Source organism: Centropristis striata, chromosome 11, assembly GCF_030273125.1.
Source record: "Centropristis striata isolate RG_2023a ecotype Rhode Island chromosome 11, C.striata_1.0, whole genome shotgun sequence".
NCBI classification, from domain to species: Eukaryota; Metazoa; Chordata; class Actinopteri; order Perciformes; family Serranidae; genus Centropristis; species Centropristis striata.
This window is the reverse complement of record NC_081527.1, coordinates 19,254,629-19,266,638: the sequence shown is the minus strand read 5'-3', so window position 1 is coordinate 19,266,638 and position 12,010 is coordinate 19,254,629. Positions and strand designations below refer to the sequence as shown.

General features: G+C 38.9%; 2 protein-coding genes across 2 annotated transcripts; both read left to right on the top strand.

Annotated features, from left to right (window-relative positions):
- The first annotated feature begins 208 nt into the window (after positions 1–208).
- exosc4 (exosome component 4) lies at positions 209–3,263 on the top strand. The gene is made up of 3 exons (XM_059343775.1): positions 209–644; positions 2,432–2,638; positions 2,727–3,263. Exons 1-3 carry the CDS (start codon positions 474–476, stop codon positions 3,084–3,086), a joined length of 738 nt encoding a protein of 245 aa, XP_059199758.1. The 5' UTR covers positions 209–473; the 3' UTR covers positions 3,087–3,263.
- A 1,483-nt stretch (positions 3,264–4,746) lies between these two features.
- gpaa1 (glycosylphosphatidylinositol anchor attachment 1) lies at positions 4,747–10,954 on the top strand. Its single transcript, XM_059343765.1, has 13 exons — positions 4,747–4,830; positions 5,221–5,305; positions 5,435–5,614; positions 6,284–6,395; positions 6,498–6,645; positions 6,727–6,828; positions 6,920–7,116; positions 7,238–7,434; positions 7,528–7,681; positions 8,229–8,300; positions 8,383–8,579; positions 9,862–10,032; positions 10,120–10,954. Exons 2-13 carry the CDS (start codon positions 5,232–5,234, stop codon positions 10,361–10,363), a joined length of 1,848 nt encoding a protein of 615 aa, XP_059199748.1. The 5' UTR covers positions 4,747–4,830; positions 5,221–5,231; the 3' UTR covers positions 10,364–10,954.
- Positions 10,955–12,010: the final 1,056 nt, after the last annotated feature.

Genomic DNA, 12,010 nt, shown 5'->3' with positions numbered 1-12,010 from the left:
TGAAATTCATAGGGGTGGTATAGACTGGCCCCTGTAACGCACACACCCCGACGGCAGCATGCCCCGACACACGTGTACTGCGAGGGCCCGTTCAGTACTGCTTGCAGTCCTAGTTTCAATAGCACAATTCATGCAAAAAAGCAACACAAAGCCGATTATCAAATGATAAAAAAGAAACAAGAAAACAAACAAAAAATGAATTAAATTTTAATTTAAAAGAAGGATAAGATTAGGTAGGCTCGTTAGGATTTAAATGCCGTCTTATATATAAATGTTTATAATGAATGATAACTTCGGCTATACTTGGCAAAATTGCATTCCCATTTGCACTAATAATCCAAACGTCGATTTTTTTGAACCGTTTGCTCTGCCGTAGTCCTTCCAGCCAGTGGGTTTGTGGGTAATGTAGTCCAGCCGTAGACACGTGGGGTCTTGTGGTTGTTCATTCCGGTCCATTCGAAGTTTGCGGAAACATGGCGGGCCTGGAGCTGCTGTCTGATCAGGGATACCGTTTAGATGGAAGAAAAGCCACCGAGCTGCGGAAGGTTCAGGCCCGTATGGGTGTGTTCGCTCAGGCGGACGGCTCTGCCTATTTAGAGCAGGGAAACACGAAAGCTCTGGCTGTGGTGTACGGTCCACATGAAGTAAGTAGCGATGGATGCACGGGTGGGTTAGCCAGCAGTAACAGCAAGCATTTATAATAGCAGGGAAGCAGGGCACTATGCATCAGGACGAAATATACTGTACATGTATTAAGAAGGGGGCTTATTATGTGCATGTTTCTAAACAGAATTACTTTTAAACTAACAGCAGGTTATTGTTGTTGTCTTGGACCAGTATGTTTTGATAATTTCCCATAATGCTCATCATAAATTACCACAGTTCAAATGGCCTAAATTTGTCAGACTGCTTTACTTTTTTAACCACCAGCCACATGTATAGTAAATGTACAGTTAATCTATCCAGGGCTGGACGATGTGGTTAAAATCAATGACTATCTATCTAGTCATGAAAAACTACAAGACCATTGTTTTCCTCAATTTCTTGTTCATTTAAATGCATGTTATAACTAAAGGTACATTTGTTTGGACAAATATAATGATAACAACAAAAATAGCTCACAAGAGTTTAATTTAAGAGCTGATATCTAGCCATTTTCCGTGGTTTTCTTGATAATAACCAAAATCATTATATTTGTCCAAACAAATGTACCAGGTAGTACATTGTAGTTGTACCAGGCATTAAATGAACAAGAAATTGAAGAAAACAAGGTTGGTCTAATAATTTTTTTCATGACTGTGTGTATACATGTATGTGTGCGTGTATGTATGTAAATAACAAAATAAACTTCCTGGCCCTTTTTAGTTAAACATAACACAATACATTTATTGTCTTCCATTATAACAGCTCTTCCATATATTTTTTATCTTTACATAGTCTGTAATGCCTCGTTCATGTCAAAGCTTTACAAGAGGTGATAATTCAACTTTGTTTGTTTTGTCTGAGGTTTGTAAATGGGGTGTATTTTTTTTCTCTGATACTGAAATACCATTCACAATATTAACGTATTGTCATTTTCACTGAAAATATATTGAAATGATCATTGTGTGATTTAGTATATAGTTAGTTAGTAGGTTAGTTAGAGGGAATACCATTTATAAGGCATGACATGTGTGCAGCATTAACAATACTTCATTCAGAATGGTATTTTGACACATATTTTACCATTATTAAATATTGGGCCTCCTGTGATTTGGATATTGCATTCATCCATATCGCGATTTTGATAACATTCAAGTTAACAGTTCAGCCCCAGGGCAAATATGATTAATGCCATCAATATAAAGTAGTCCAGTTTACCACCACTGCCAATTCCGGTAAGATAACTGATAATTTGACATGTTTGTATTTTTAAAATAATTTAATAAACAATAGTTTAGGGTACGTGTTGCCTTTCTCTGAAAATGTGAAAAACATCCACACTGGCGATGATATGTTTGGTGCTGGGGTCAGCGAGCCTCGCCTGTTTATTCTTCTTTGTATTTACTGGCAAAACAACTTTAAATGGCATACTGATGCCTACTGTATTGGGAAGTAGATGCTCCACTTGTTAAGTAATTGAAAACCGTCTTGCTTCTTATTTTTGGCTTGATTTATCAGTTTTAATTTCACTAATGGGATAATACATACCAGGTAACATAAATTTCCCCTTATCAGCTGGTAATTTATTGTCCCAATATATATTGTGCACCCACATACACATCTCTGTTCCAGTTTTTAATTATAATTTGCTTTAAATTAAAAAAACACGATACAACACAATTCCCATAAACCTGATTAATGATAGTATTGAACTAACAATCCACCCTAATTAAGGAACAGCACATAAACTATTGATTGGTGCCGTCAGTGACGCATTTGTCACCCTTAGGTGCGAGGTTCACGCAGCCGGATTCGCCATGATCGGGCCGTTATCAACTGTCAGTACAGCATGGCCACATTCAGCACGGCGGAGAGGAAGAGGAGACCACACGGAGACCGCAAGTCGACTGAGATGAGCCTCCACCTCAAGCAGACGTTTGAAGCTGCCGTGATGACCCAGCTTTACCCACGTTCTCAAATAGACATCTATGTCAAGGTGAATGCTGAACAGTGAGGTAGATTTGACGTGTTGGGCTTTCCATCTTGGGAACAGTACTAATAAACACACTAATCTTTTCTAACAGATTCTGCAGTCAGACGGAGGGAACTACAGCGTGTGTGTGAACGCTGCCACTTTGGCGGTGATTGATGCCGGCATCCCCATGCGTGACTACGTGTGTGCCTGCACAGTCGGGTTTGTGGATGAGACGCCCCTTGCTGACCTTTGCTATGCAGAGGAAAGTGGAGGAGTGAGCTCTCTGGCCTTAGCAGTGCTACCTCGAGGCGGACAGATCGCTCTGCTGCAGATGGACGCCAGACTACATCAGGATCACTTGGAGTCGCTGATCGAAGCTGCCATGACGGCTTGTAAAGGTGTGAGCAAGGTGCTGGATCAGGTGGTGCGACAACATCTTCAAGAAGTGTCCGTGCTCTCTGCAGAGTGACGCACGGATGAGGGGATAACATCTGGACTGAGGGTTTTGTTGCAGACTGTAAAGTGTTATTGGAATGAAGAGAGGAGAATCTCGGAGTGAATGTTTTTTTTTTATGTATTCATGGAAATTATACCTTTGTACAGTATATTTGTTCTCAAGCTAACAGTAAAATTTTCAACCCTTCAATATTTGTGCGTTGCTTGTTCATTTGTGAGTGGTTCTATTCTAAAAACCATTGTGCAGTATACCTTCACAATTTCATGAAAAAAGTTTGAGTAGATATTCTTTAATTCTTTAAAAGTATAATATGCCTTCAGAATTTCACACAAAAAGTCATGGTTTAGTATGTGATTGAAATTTCATGAAAAAAGTCAGTATACTATGCCTTCAAATTTTCACTAAAAAGTCAGTATATGCAGTAGTATGTCCTTCAAATTTCATGAAAAGTCATAATATGATTTTTTTGAGGGGGCCATTTTTGGACATCCCATAATGTGTTTTTTTGCTTTTTTTATTTTTTACAAACTATACTACTAAATGTATCAGAGTATAATTTACCCATTTGAAGCAGTTTTAGGCAGTTTAAAATTGTACCATTTTTGACAAAATTTGACATAATATGACTTTTTGCAGGGGTCATTTTTGGACATAATGTAGTGTCTTTCTGTAATTTCTGGCCATATCATGCTCTAATATGTATCAACAGACTATAATCGACCCCTTTTAAGCATATTTAGGCATTTTAAAATTTGACATTTTCTGACAAAAATCTACATGCTATAGTATGACTTTTCAGTTATTGCACATCCCATAATATGGTGTTTTTCTGTCATTTATGGCCATATCATGCACTAATGTGTATCAACAGATATAATCGATCCCTTTGAAGCATTTTCAGGCATTTTAAAATTTGACCATTTTTTGCCAAAAATCGACATATCGAAATATAACTGAAAACATGTATGGGTCTTTGGACTTATCCCAAAATATGGTGTTTTTCTGTCATTTGTGTCCATATTATGCTCTAATATGTATCACCAGACTATAATTGACCCATTTCAAGCATATTTAGGCATTTAAAAATTTGACCATTTTTGACAAAAATCGACATGTTATAGTATGATTTTTTTTCAGCTTTTGGACAAAATATGGTGTGTCTTTTTCTATTTTTGCGCTATGAGCAGACTATAATTGAACCATTTCAAGCATGTTCAGGCATTTTAAAATTTGACATTTTCTGACAAAAATCGACATGCTATAGTATGACTTTTCAGTTTTTAGACATCCCAAAATATGGTGTTTTATCTGTAATTTCTGGCCGTATCATGATCTAACATGCATCAACAGACTATAATTGACCCATTTGAAGCATTTTTTTATTTTTACAAAAATTGACATGACTGACTATTTTTAAAACTTTTTTGGGTGGGTGACTATGGTCCCAAAAATCTCAAGGATGTCATAAAACATAATTACAACACTTTTACAAACATATGACATTTAACCAATGATATAGTAGAATTTCCTAAAAATGTTACGGTATAATGTTCCAATAAAATATTGCTAAAAATGTAATTGGATTGTATTTTTGTGATTTTATTTTACCTTAATTTATTTTCATTTCTTAACCGGAAGTCAGTCCGCCGTAGTAATGTTCCCACAGGAACAAGGAAACTGAAAACATTTAGCAGCGGTTGCTGTGAACAAGCCCCACCTCTGCAGGTGGATGTGACCGGCTGAACGGTGGCGAGAGGTAGCTATGTCTTCATACATATTATGGGAAATGTTGAAAAAATAAACCACGTTACTGCTACTTATAATCAACTTCTCAAAGGACAACGGTTTAAAACATTTTACCGTAAAGCCGGCCAGCTAGCTGGTAGCACGCTAACCCGGGCTGTCAATAGATGCTGTGACAATGGGTGGCAGAAAAACGATTTATCATTTCGAGCTGTATGGGAAACACATATAATGACTTGCATGTAAATATTCTATAACTAAGACTTTTTATATCCAATTTTGCAGTTGTGTGCCTGGTCAATAATTGGTCTCTTATCACGCATTTCAAGCTGATAGGTTGTGTTACAGTGCGTGTGGTGCCTTCAGGGTCCAGCGTATTCACTGTGGCTTTATTACATTATAGAGGACAACAACATGGGACTGCTGTCTGACCCAAACAGGAGACGGGCTTTGATCAGCCTGCTGACCCGCCTTAATGCTCCAATCTGGTGAGTTTTTAACCATTAAATAAAATCTCAAATACACCACTCAAAAACAACACAAATGCACCTTATAACAAAACCAAATATGCATGTTTGCTTTTTAAATTTTATGATTTCTGCCACATCCCTCTTTAGTGTGGTCTGCTACATGGCGGGTGTGGCCTGGTTCATGGGGTTAGCGTTCGAGCCGTTCACTCTGCGGACATACATGTCAGAGAATGCCATGGGGTCCACCATGGTGGAGGAGCGCTTTCCAGCCGGGGAGAGGGCGCTGGCCACAGGCAGAGAGTTTGCAGCTCATAAGAAGAAAGTAGGGTAAGAAACACAAAGAAGACACAACATAATTGCAAAAAAGTCAATGTGTCTCGTCTGTGCCAAATAGGATGGTGTATTATGAACAGCCGACAACTGTTATTTTGTAGCTTCAGTCAAGGCTAAGTCTGTGACACTTTCAACACACTTTCCTGATATTCACTGTATATTAAACCATTAAATAAAAACAATAGTCTGGTGACCTGACCAGGGTGTACCCTGCCTCTCGCCCAATGTCAGCTGGAACAGGCTCCAGCCCTCCGCGACCCGAGTGCAGATAATCGGTCAAGGATAATGGACGAATGAATAAATAACAACAAAGGAAAAGGGGGGGGGGGTGGGTATACACACAAGCAAACAAAGACAAACCACATAAAAAAATTTAAGAGAAAACATTAGGACCACAAGGTGCCAAAAAAGAGGTGGAGTGTGAGTGGAACAACAAATAAAACCAGGTATAGACATTAGATATAAACATAACAGTGTCAGCTTCATTCATAACAAGATTAGGTAGTCTTAAAGTAAATAGACAGAGCATGGTTCAGCATACCAAGTGTTAAAATGTATCAAATATTAACAGGTACATTCACAGGTAGACAGGAATTTAAAAGTTTCTTAAGCCTTGTCCAGTAATATCTGCACAGTCTAATGTGACCAGTTGTTTCTCTGCAGTGGGATGCCCGTAGACTGGCTGGTGAAGACCATGCAGTCTCGAGGGCTGGAGGTGTTCACCCAGCAGTTCTCTCGCACGCTGCCCTTCCCTGACGAAAACAAAGAGAGATATGTAAGTTTGTGAGTGAGTGTCTCTCAACAAGAGACAGGCTTCTTTTGATATTATCTTCATTTATATTCCATCGCTGTTCCTTATTTCATTCCCTCCTCTCAGATGGTAAAAGGCACAAATGTGTATGGGATCCTTCGGGCCCCGAGAGCTCCGCGGACTGAGGCCCTGGTCCTGAGTGCGCCCTGCAGCCCTGGAGATACCAACAACCAGGCAGTGGGGCTGCTGCTCGGCTTGGCACAGTACTTCAGGAGTATGTATAGAACACACAAGCCTTTTTGACATTTGAATGACATTAGCTTCTTGTTGTGACAATTGCTGTGTTCTTCAATAGGCCAGGTTTACTGGGCCAAGGACATCATCTTCCTGGTGAATGAGCATGATCTGATTGGGATGCAGGCCTGGCTGGAGGGATACCATCACACCAACACGACAGGTAATCACCAGCATTCACACATCAACAAATATCCTTTTGAATTATCTCCATACAAGAGAACATTCCTTTAATTCTATGACGGTGCATCTAGGTATGGACTGGTCTCCTCTACAAGGCCGTGGTGGTTCGATCCAGGCAGCTCTGTCCCTGGAGCTCAGCAGTGATGTCATCACCAGTTTGGACCTGATACTGGAAGGCCTCAACGGCCAGCTCCCCAACCTGGATTTAGCCAACCTCTTCTACGCCTTCTGTCAGAAGATTGGAGTCCTCTGCACCACCCAGGGCAAGGTGATGGCTTGTCATGAGATGTAGTAGAAACAGGACACATTTTCTGCATTTGGCAAGCAGATTGGTTCAATGTCTGGAGGTTGTGTTGATTGTTATTTTCTCTCTATGAATGCTTCTATAGTTGCAGAGGAACGACTGGGACAGTGTGTCCGGCTACAGCCACGCAGTCCAGACCATGATGCTGATGGTGATGAAGCAGGCCAGTGGGCGGCCCTGGGGCGATCACGGCCTGTTCCTGCGGTACCACATTGAGGCTGCCACCATAAAAGGCATCAACAGTTTCCGTCAGTACAAGACTGACGCCACAACTGTTGGCAGGTCAGAACCATTGTTTGCATTTTTTTGTGCTATATTCTTCAGATCTCCCCTTCACAAGCTGACACGTAATTTGTCTTGATGAATAACCTCTAGGCTGATGGAGGGAATGTACCGGAAGCTGAATAACCTCCTGGAGCGCCTTCACCAGTCCTACTTCTTCTACCTCATGCCGTCTCTCTCTCACTTTGTCTCCATTGGTTACTACATGCCAGCCTTCGGACTCCTCGCTGTCATCCTGCTGCTTCGTGTATCCTTCCACTCTGTTGGGTTTTTATCTAAAAATAAGATCGAGACAAGCAAATAAATCATGCAGCAGGCGTGTAGACCTATCCTGATTGAAGCCCTGGGATTTTTTTTTAATCTTACAGTTTGGTTAATTTGAAATTGTCAGAATAATGAATAATAAATAAAAGCATTTCTGGATGGGCACATGTACATACAAAAATACCTCTGTACATAAAGAGAGAGAGATGGTATTAATGATAATAAATAAGAAAAAAAGCCTTAATTAAATATAAACAAAATAAATAAAGAAAAATTGATGAGATCACAATTTTACATCAAAAGTAGTAGAAAGAAGTAGAAAAAACAAAAAAAACAAGCATGACACAAGGCCCAAAAAATAAAAAACAAAATAAAATTAAAAAACAATTTGCAGTAAAAAAAAAAAAGGAGAGGATTAACAATACCATATCTAAAAAGAGTAAAGTAATAATTGTTAAAAGTATGCAACCCAGGTTATTGATGACATATTGTTGATATGATTGTCAGATTTGCCCTTGACTATGATACAGGCCTTAGACCTGTGGGTTCAACTTGCAACTCCACCACCAAGGACAGAAGACGGAGACGTTGACCCTGAGCAGGTTAGACAAACATTATAACAATCAAGTCACAAATTAAACTACTTACTCTTCTAGAGTCTGTTAAATCTGTGCTTCCTCTCAGGTATCCAGTCCAGGAGTGCTGTCGGTGCTGACTCCTCTGGTGATCAGCCACCTGACCGGAGTCGCTCTGTACACGCTGCCGATCCGTTTTCAGGAGATAGCTTTGGAACACTTCCCGGTGTCTGAGACTGAGGCTGTGGTCCTGACAGCTATTGCTGTTTACACAGCAGGCCTGGCTCTGCCTCATAATACACACAGGTAGCTGCTCACCTACAATACACTGAGTCACAATTTATCTTAGAGATCATGTCACAAAAACATTTTTAAAAACTGAAACTGCTTTTTTAAAGCAGAAAACTGACACCGACTGTGAGGGATGTTTGTTTTCATCCACCTGAGTGAAAAATTCCAAAATATCTTGAAATGACAAAACACTTTAAACATTTGGCTTACGTAAAAAAAGTCACTGTATTAATCAGAGCAAATGTGACGGATAGCAAAAAAAAGTATGTGACTTAAATGTTCCAAGTCTCCAGGAGACAAAAAGTAGCATGTGATTAAAAATCTCGCATCTCACACTAATTCAACCCTGATTCCAAAAATATTGGGATGCTGTATAAAACATTCTGAATTTGGCACATTCTTATTATTTGTGTATAATATGTGTCTTTGTTGCAAATGCTTTGCAAATCATAGTATTCTATGGTTTGTTTTTATGTTTTTCACTGTCATAACTTTTTTTGTATTCAGGGATTTACATGAAACAAACAGAAATGTAATATTTCTGACTGGCGCCACCTACTGTCTCTCAATTAACCAAACGCAGAGGAGGGAAAACAAGCATTATGTCGCATTTTATTTTGCCAATTTTCTTGAAATTGCAATAAGTGTTTTCTCTGTTTAACAAACAGCTGCACATGAATAACAGGCTGCATTCTGTATTAATACGGTGAACTGTGTCCTGCACTGGAATCCCTTTACATTATATTATTTTTTTATTATTATTTGCGTCTGTATATAGACTATCCTGGTGATAAATTCATTGTTTAATATCCCAGAACATGATCCGCTGAACACCGGCCAATGTTTTATTAGGTTATATGATTAAGGTAAAATGTAAATGTCACTCAGATCAAACCTTTACTCAGGAATGATCAGCCTCACGTGGGACTGATGGAAATGACAAACGATGTAAAAGTGTTTCTTGCCGACAGACTCTCTACTGTTTTTTTTTTTTTTTAACTTTAATAATATCCATAATAAATCTGAATGGGGGATAATAACAGATCATGAAAGGAAAAAAAGCTTCTAGAACGAGTTTTCTTTACATTATAAATGCCTACAAAAATATTAACTGTAGAATCAAATCAAATCGTATCGTTCTTACACTGTATCGATTCAAATCGGTCTGCGATAAAAGTATATAGTTTTTTAATCCTATCGTAACCTGTGTATCTAGATGCGAATCGAATTGTTTATCACGGAGAGATGTGCAACCCTAGTTGTGATGCAGAAGCCGTTTGTCCTGCTGTTTTTAAAGGCTTGTGTCCGGCGCGGGGACGGAGCAGGGCTGGAAGGTGCTGAAGCTGGTGGCGGTGCTGTACCTGGCTGTGCTGCTAGGTTGCACTGCCCTCATCAACTTCTCCCTGGGCTTCATCCTGGCTATCACCCTGGTGCCAGTGGCTGCCTTCATCACACCCCATGTACCAAAGTATGCACCTGCACTGGTCACTGTAGCTCTGTGCTGTTATGGGTTAGTCAAATGTTAAACCTTACCCTCCTCCTCTTCTCTCTTTAGGTTCCTATCGGCCTTCATCCTGATCATTCTCAGCCCGGCCTGCACGCTCCTCTTTTCTGTCTTTTTGTTCCAAGAGCTGCAGGAAATGCCCATCACTTTCTTCGAAGGTTGGATGCTCTACCTGTCAGTCATCTCTCAGGGCATCCTGGACCACTTCCTGTATGGCTCTCTGGTTTACCCGCTCATAGCCATGCTCGTCTATCCTTGCTGGCTGCTCTTCTGGAATATCCTCTTCTGGAAGTAAATGCTGAGTCATACAGGACTACTGAAGGCTTTTTAGGAGGAGGAACTAAAAACCCTCTGAGTTGTTCTCAGGTTTGTCTTCACTGGGTGAATGTGGACGACGGATAAATCCTCTGGAGAGATCAGAAAAAAGGAATATCTATAGTTGACTTGGAAAGAATGCAGTGACTCCCTTTGTTTGGACATTTTGTTGGTATTTCACTCTTAAACCAGTGAAGAAAAACTATGCTTTCTTGGTAAACTCAGCAAAATGGACTGTTTTGTACTGAACATCTCACTTACAATTAATACATGTGGAAAAAGGGACGGTTTTTTGACAAGCAGCTATATATTTCATGATTGGGTTGCTTTTGGTAAAATGATTTGTTCTATGGGTTTCTTTGTTTGTGGTACATAAAAAAATGAATGCAATGTTTTTTTTCTTTGTCAGGTAGGACAGTAATGGATGAAAGACAGACACTGTGGTAACACTGCCTGTTGGTCGTCTGCCTCCCGTGAGATGTATGTACATCTGCAGCTTATATTTTTATATTTGTTTTTGAAACATGTTTATTTCATATTTATGAATGCCAAATTAAAAAGACTAAAAGCATTTCCTGTTTTTGTATCTGAGAATAAGAAGTCATAAATTTGGGAAAGCCTTCAATGCTTTTTAACTCGGAGCGCTCACATGATCAAGAAGGTTTTATGATCACAACTCCAACACAACGCAGCTAAGTCTGGGTTGAATTACACTGAGCAAAAAAAAAAAAGCTTTCTACTCATAATTATAACTTCAATGTTGACACAAGCACTTTTTACAAAACAGAAACTTGTAGGTAAAACTTTTAGAACACAGCCATAATGCACACATCTTTTTTAAACTGACATCAGTTATTTCAGAGCCACAGGCAAGATTATAAAAGTGTATCCCATAATGAGTAATACTCCTTCTGACAAATACACTGAACTTCATCTTTATAGCTTTAGAAGTTCAACCCCTGCTCCATTATGTCTAATAGAATATGTATATAAATAATAAGCTGTACAGACACTTAGACCCTTCAGGATAAAAATGTCTCAATTCAAACCCACTTTGATCCCATTGTCATTACAGCATAAAATCATGTACTGTATTATATCAGGCTTTCAATCAGAGCCCTGACTTCAAAATTATAGTTTTTTACTGTTTATCACCAGCTTCAGCCACATTTGACCTGTGAGGCAAATGCAAAACAAAAACATTTTACTAGTTTCCTCTAACATTATTGTATTTTTTACAAATAAAAATGCATCAAAATCAAGGTTTTCTCATAAAAAAACAATAGTGGCGTTATGTTAAACTGGTATTTAAAGGGTTAAAATTCTGAAAATGGTAAAGACTTGAATTGGTAACCAAAAAAAAAAAATGTAAAAAAGGAAAAAATGATTACAATAGTCTTTTTTAACATCAGATTTAGGAAGGGGACAATTTTGTCCAATAGGTAACAAAAGGGATGTTTTTGTTAAGTTTTTTTAAAATCTGACACTGCACAAAAACACAGAAAAAAAAAAATCGCACTAGCCTTACGTAAACAAAAAATATTTAAATTTCACAACAGAGGTATTATGTAAGCTTGCATTGAAAGGGTAAAAAAACTCAGACATTTTTGTTTTTTAAAGGTCATCA